General features: G+C 40.8%; 2 protein-coding genes across 2 annotated transcripts in view; both read left to right on the forward strand.

Annotated features, from left to right (window-relative positions):
- LOC134185409 (uncharacterized) overlaps positions 1-2,722 on the forward strand; it is a 10,038-nt gene extending 7,316 nt beyond the window's left edge. Inside the window, exons 7-8 of the mRNA XM_062653189.1 lie at positions 1,579-2,309; positions 2,439-2,722. Coding sequence (XP_062509173.1) covers positions 1,579-2,309; positions 2,439-2,666 — 959 coding nt within the window. The 3' untranslated portion in view covers positions 2,667-2,722. The remainder of the gene's footprint in view (positions 1-1,578; positions 2,310-2,438) is intronic.
- A 1,385-nt stretch (positions 2,723-4,107) lies between these two features.
- Positions 4,108-7,500, forward strand: part of LOC134185935 (F-BAR domain only protein 1-like) — a 15,455-nt gene continuing 12,062 nt past the window's right edge. The window contains exons 1-3 of the mRNA XM_062653824.1: positions 4,108-4,176; positions 4,274-4,365; positions 4,422-4,493. Coding sequence (XP_062509808.1) covers positions 4,135-4,176; positions 4,274-4,365; positions 4,422-4,493 — 206 coding nt within the window. The 5' untranslated portion in view covers positions 4,108-4,134. The remainder of the gene's footprint in view (positions 4,177-4,273; positions 4,366-4,421; positions 4,494-7,500) is intronic.

Here is a 7,500-nt window from a genome sequence, read left to right on the forward strand (position 1 = left end):
ATGATAAAGTGACAATATTCAGTATTTAGGTAAAATGTTACTTTGTTTTCAATGATGACTTCATGCCTGTAATCTAGAAATTTCTCATCTTACTTTAGAACACACACACACACACACACACACACACACACACACACACACACACACACACACACACACACACACACACACACACACACACACACACATGCACAAACACATACACACACACACACACACGCGCGCGCGCGCGCGTGCACGCACGTGCACAAACACATTCATTTATTCATTCATTCATTGTTCGCTACTTGTGTACGAGTTCACGACTTCTCTACTGATTAGAATTCAACCATTGGTTGTGTGCTTGTTCATGTGCATAGAGGCCAATACGAGAATGACAATCGCAATGACAGATGGTGCATACATATTGACTTGTAATTACTACTTGTGCCATTTGCTGATGTATGTGTCGTCATTCTTCTAATTTTTTCATTCTTTCAACCTCAAACTTCTTCAGACCAGATGACACTTTGTTCGTCCAAATCAAACGATCAGACGCCAGGGACTCCCAATTGTCCTGATTGATGCCCACATTCTGCAGATGATGACACAACATGTCTTTAGATGTAAGTTTTTGGCCACCAGTTCTTCTCTTAGCAGTTAACAACTGTCCATAGAACACTTGCTTTGGTAGCCTTCTGTCATTCATTCTTGTGACATGACTGACCCATTGTAGTTGTTGTTTTGTTATCATACATTGAATCCCTGTCATACCAGATCGTTTCAGAACCTCGCTATTGACATTCTTTCGCTCCAAGTTCTTTAGTGTTTCTCCTGTAAAGTGTCCATGATTGTGACCCATATAAAAGAGTTATAAGAATGACTGCCTTGTATACTTTGATTTTAGTTTTTACTTTGATACCTCTTTGACTCCACAGCCTCTTTTGAAGTGCACCATATGATTTGTTTGCTTTTTGCAAGCATGTAGCAATGTCATTATTTACGGTGCAATCATCAGAGATGACACTACCAAGATAAGAAAATGTAGATACTTTCTTTAATGCTTCTCCAGAAACAAAGATATCATCAGCTGTTGTTTCTGCTTCTGGAGCAGGTTGAAACAAACATTCTGTCTTTTCTATATTAATTTGTAAGCCAAAGCTGACAGCAGCATTGTTGAAGCAGGAAACTATGTGTTGCATTTCTTCAGCAGACTGTGCTACAAGAGCAGTCATTTGCATATAGTAACTCACGAAACTTTGTAATTGATGTGTTGGTTTTTGCCATAAATCTCCGAATGTTGTAGAATTTGCCATCCATACGATACTGTACAGACACACCTTGATCTCCTACGCAATGATTCATTTCTGTTAACATTGCTGCAAGGAAGAGAGCAAACAAAGTCTCCACACACGCACACACACACAGACACACACACACACACACACACACACACACACACACACACACACACACACACACACACACACACACACACACACCACACCACACGAATGGCATTTACATGGTGCAACTGTTTTGGTCTTGTAGCTTGTACTAATGCATACCAGCATATCTAAGTTGTTAACTGCTGTATAGATTCTGTATTCCTGGATGCCAGCATTACAAAGTCAGTTTCTGATGGAGACGTGGATGCAGTCAATCAATTCCTACAAGAAAGCAAGAACTTGAATGTAACGGATGTTAAGAAACGCTCACTTTTACACTACGCAGTTGCACACAACCGGCTAAAAGTTTTAGAGAAACTGTTGGCTTATGATGTAGATGTCAATGCTGCAGACTATAAAGGGTGGACTCCACTACATACAGCATGCCAATTAGACCATCGAGATGCGGCAAAAATGCTTATTAGACACGATGCCAGCATTACCAGTCAAACGTCTGGTCATGGTTGTATGCCTGTTCATGTTGCAGCTCAGTGTGGCTCACTTGGTGCTATGCAGGAATTACTGCATGTTAATGGGGATGCCATGTGCTTTGCAGCTGACAACTATACACCCTTACATTATGCGGCTTGGGGTGGTCATGTGGATGTTATTCGGTATCTTCTGAGTCTTGATTGTAAATACGATCTACTTGAGGCAAAGACGTTTACAGATGGTTACACTGCCGTTCATGTGGCGTCTCTACATGGAAAGAGAGATGCTCTGAATGAGTTGATGTTACGTGGAGGAAGTACAAAAATAAAGACGAAACGTGGCGTTGACTGTTATGGCTTGTCGGCTCAAGGCAATCATACTGATTGTATGAGAATGCTAGCTGAGCCATGCAATGCGGGAACACCAAGAATTGAAGCTGGGGCTACTGCAGTTAGTTGCTTTGCACGTTATTTGTGTGTGTGTGTGTGTGTGTGTGTGTGTGTGTGTGTGTGTGTGTGTGTGTCCGTTCGTCCATGTGTTAGTGTGTGTGTATGTGTGAGTATGTTTGTTTGTGTTTAGACATATCTACCACATTCATTGTCAATGCCTGAGGCACGCTCAGACACTCATTCACAACAAGGCAGAGAAACTAAGGAAATCAGAGAATTCGACGCTACAAAACTTGAAAGCAGTCTTAGAGAAGCGAACAGGAGATTAGGTAATGTTGAAGCATGGTTAGCAGAAGTGAAAGCTATGATCGCTGATTTGCAATTGGGAGACAAAATACATCCTACGAAATCGTCCTAAGAGCTAGTGTAACATGAAGTTGTTAAAATAGATGCAGAAGATTTGCAGAGTATTCTAGTGTTTAGCTATAATTGTTAGGAAAGCGAAACAATTGCATGTTATATAAAGAGATAAACCTTTAAATTCCTACACACGTGTTCACACACACACACACACACACACACACACACACACACACACACACACACACACACACACACACACACACACACACACACACACACACACAATTCTCATGGATTGGTGATACAAAATTTAGTACTCATACGTACAAGCAGACATATAGCACCTGCATGGTAGCTACTAGAATTATATTAAAACATTGATTGTATTCATTAAATTTAATACCGTATTATAATACAATACATTGTACTAATTAAAATACATTTATTTGCTGGTAGATCTATATATTGACAAACAGGCAAGTGTCAGACTTAATGACACACAATGCAGAGTACTCTAACTGCCAAGCAACTCTTTAGGAACAAACAGACAGACAGACAGACAACAGACAGACAGACAGACAACAGACAGACAGACAACAGACAGACAGACAACAGACAGACAGACAGACAACAGACAGACAGACAACAGACAGACAAACATCATCTCGTCTACCTCTTCGTCTTGTCGTCCATCTTGTGACTTCAGCATCTGGGATTATCGCCGTCTTACCTTGCCCTCGTGGCCTAGCGCGTCTTCTCGGATTCTGTCGTCACCATCTCCTGGTCTTCTTTGGATTCATTTCTTCTGACTTGCATATCTTGTACCTAGCTCTAGAGTCTAGCCTCTCGTATGTAGTTTGCAAGTTTTATGTTGTTCCTAGTGTTGGACTTTTTAGTTATAGTTATGTACTTTGCAGTGATGTATAATAGTTCCATGTTTGAAAATATATGTATTGACAGACAAACAGACAGACAACAGACAGACAGACAACAGACAGACAACAAACAGACAGACAACAGACAGACAGACAACAGACAGACAGACAAACAGACAGACAACAGGCAGACAGACAGACAAACTGACAGACAGACAGACTAGAATGTAAGTGTTGTTCTTTGAAAATATATGTATTGACAGACAGACAGAAAACAGACAGACAGACAGACAGGAAACAGACAGACAGACAGAAAACAGACAGACAGACAACAGACAGATTCGCACGTAGTTAAATTATGGCGTCGGCCGTTTGGGCCAGACTAGAATGTAATAGTGTTGTTCTTTGAAAATATATGTATTGACAGACAGAAAACAGATAGACAGACAAACAGACAGACAGACATTAGACAGACAGACAACAGACAGAAAACAGACAACAAACAAACAGACAGAAAGACAGTGACCACTCAAACGGCCTCCCTCGCTTCGCGCGCGCTTTGTCCTATCACGTGCCTCATCACGTGTCTCATCACGTGCCTGTTATCCGGGTATATGCATTCAAAGCTCAACATACTTCACCTCAGCCATGCTAACAACCGACGAGAGTGTGTTCCAACATGACTTCTGGGTAAGAAACGATTGTCGCCACGAATTCACCGACCTGGGCCTCTTGGAGGCGTGTCCATTCACACGCCCAACCTCTTCACTTTCTTGATCTCTTCTAGGGAGAGAAGAATCAGGGCTTCAGTACCCTTTATCACAACATGAAGCATGGACACAACGCTGCCAAGGAGGTGGCTGAGTTTTTTAGAGAGAGGTTGGTGTGTTGGGATTTCACTGAGTGAGTCAGTGAGGCATCATGTTGGTGTGTAGTGCTGCAATTGAGGATAGCAGTAGTAAGGCGTTGTTGAGGCAAGGAAAAGCGGCGGCGTCGCCACCTTTGGGGTGAGGATGCGTGTTGAAAGTTGTGTGTGTGATGTGGTGGTGGGTTTTGATTTTGAGATGTTGGAATGGGAAGTATGTTGTTGTGGTGGAGAGAGTTTGAGTGAGGGTTTTGTGTGTGTGTGTGTGTGTGTGTGTGTGTGTGTGTGTGTGTGTGTGTGTGCGTGTGTGTGTGTCACTGTGTGTGTGTGTGTGTGTGTGTGTGTGTGTGTGTGTGTGTGTGTGTCACTGTGTGTGTGTGTGTGTGTGTGTGTGTGTGTGTGTGTGTCTGACTGTGTGTGTGTGTCTCTGTGTGTGTGTGAATTATGCTAATTACTCAATTTATGGTTACATCTCATTTTATTTGCTGAATTGTTTGAAGCCATTGTCGAGTAACATGATGTCATAGGCAAACACAGACACTGTAAATTCAAGCACTTGATGAGTACATTACAGACAAACAGACATATCAGTACCATGCACAAACTATTAATTTTCATTATTTTCATAATTAATATATATATATTACATTTTTTTATTTTTAATACAGATAACACAGATAACATATTAATATATTAAATATATTAATATATTAACATTATTATAATTATAGAGCGTATTTGTATTGGACCTTTCTATAGAAACAGATAGAGTGGAAAAGTCTGCTAGCGTGTTCGATTGGGCATCTTCCTTTCCCGGATAGAATGAACAGTTTCCCAAACCTTTCCTGAAACGGATAGACCGGAAAGGTATTACGCTGTTCGATTGGTAACTTTTCTGTTTCCAAAAAAGGATAGAGAGGATAGACTTTACAACCTACTATACTATAATACTTTTGCGTTCAATTATCCGTTGCTTATGGCAGTGCAATAACATGAAAAACTAAATAACTTACATAGTCTGCGTAGGGCAGCTGCTCAAATATCATCATTCATCAGCTGTCTAGACGCAATAAATGTGTAATTAGTCTTGAAGTTAGCGTAAATTAGTTAGCATGTGTGTTGTACAGTGTATGTTTGCTTTGCACTATTCAGGTGTTTCACGTTTCCTCGGAGGTCTAATTAGTTAAGCTGTTGCAAGGAACTAAATTTACATATCCAGGAAGCTTATAACACCTTGCTCCATTCATTGTTTTTTGTGTGGTGTAATTCCCATACTTTGTAAGCCACATGTCCTGCATAATACCATGCAACAGTTCTATATACAGATATTTTTGTCGTTGGCGCGTGTTTAGCTAATCGAAGAGCTTGAATTTTACTAATTATTGCCTTCCCACCTTAAACGTGTGTGAGCATCATAGAAAGACATCATGAAATAAATGTGCGCGGTTTCGACTTTACCTATCAGACTGAAAGAAACGTTGCTGTACATTTGGTACAGTGTGTGTCTGTCTGTGTCTGTCTGTCTGTGTGTGTGTGTGTGTGTGTGTGTGTGTGTGTGTGTGTGTGTGTGCACGTGTGTGTGTGTGTGTGTGTGCACGTGTGTGTGTGTGTGTGCACGTGTGTGTGTGTGTGTGTGTGTGTGTGTGTGCACGTGTGTGTGTGTGTGTGTGTGTGTGTGTGTGGGTGTGTGTGTGTGTGTACGTACTTCTATGACAGAACCTTGAATAATTGAATATCTGAGTTGGATAATTGAACACAAAATACTATAGTATCCTACCATCAGTACAGATAGAGAAAGGATAGAAAAAGCATCTAGACATGTAAAACTTGCGTCTCACCAGCTTTGACCTTCTAAATCAACGCGCTCACTTTTCGTAACATTTCCAGACCACTATTCGCACCTAGTCTTGATTGCCCACGCAAAAGTTGAACGGCAGCTGATTTCTTGTGTTCGGCAGAGCAAACTCCCGAAGAGTTAGTAGACATTCTAACAGGTGGGAAAGTAGATGAAACAGCTATGACAAAGAACATGTACACCTGGGGTGATTCTGACACTGACACTGATTCTACGCATGCGCATAGTTCTGTTACCACCTCATCTATCTTGTTTTGGAAAGTTCCGTTTGATTGGTAAACGTGCCCTGTCTCTTTCCACTCTATCCAACGTTAGACTTTCCAGAAAAGATAGTCCCAAACGAATACGCCCATAATATATATTAATATTAATTGTATATTTTAATATATTAATATTAATTACATATTTTAATATATACACCAATAAACAAATAAGAAGACAGGGAAATGAAATCAGGGATACTATATAGCGTCCCACTGTCAATAAATAAAGTATTTAAAAGTGTTGTTATATTACTGTTACATGCTATAGTGCTGTAGTGAACCTTTATTTGTGTGCTTCAAGAAGACTGTTGTTTTCTTCTGAAATTTGATAACACACACACACACACACACACACACACACACACACGCACACACACACACACACACACACACACACACAACACACACACACACACACACACACACACACACACACATGTGCGCGCGCGCGCACACACACACACACACACACACACACACACACACAACACACACACACACACACACACACACACACACACACACACACACACACACAAGGTTGACAAACAAGTACAGTAGGCTGGATGCAGTACATCTATTGCAGTAAATATTTACAGCTAGGACTACAAGTGGTACTAACCTACTCACTCTACTAGTAGCAAACAGATTGAGGAAATCAAATTAATGTCTTGTTACATATTGTTACATTCCTATGCTCTTGGACACCAGCACACGTACAAAGAATCTTCATACGATATTATCTTGAACGGATATGAGCACATAGGATCTCAGTCACCCGCTATAGTAGAGAGACCTAATGGATGATGTCAGCAACCAGTGACAGACAAATGGCTGGCACACCACTGGCAAAGACATTCAGCTGCAATTCAGTGGAAATTATTTGTGCACGTCTAGTGCTGCCAATCTGTTCCACGATATAGCAAGACTCCAATCATCCTGCTTTACGTATGCACATGCATACACAACATTTTTCACATAAATAGTTTTGCTACACGTTCAAGATCTTTCTTTAGATCGTGTCGTTTTGT

The sequence above is a fragment of the Corticium candelabrum genome, chromosome 10, assembly GCF_963422355.1.
Source record: "Corticium candelabrum chromosome 10, ooCorCand1.1, whole genome shotgun sequence".
Lineage (NCBI taxonomy): Eukaryota > Metazoa > Porifera > Homoscleromorpha > Homosclerophorida > Plakinidae > Corticium > Corticium candelabrum.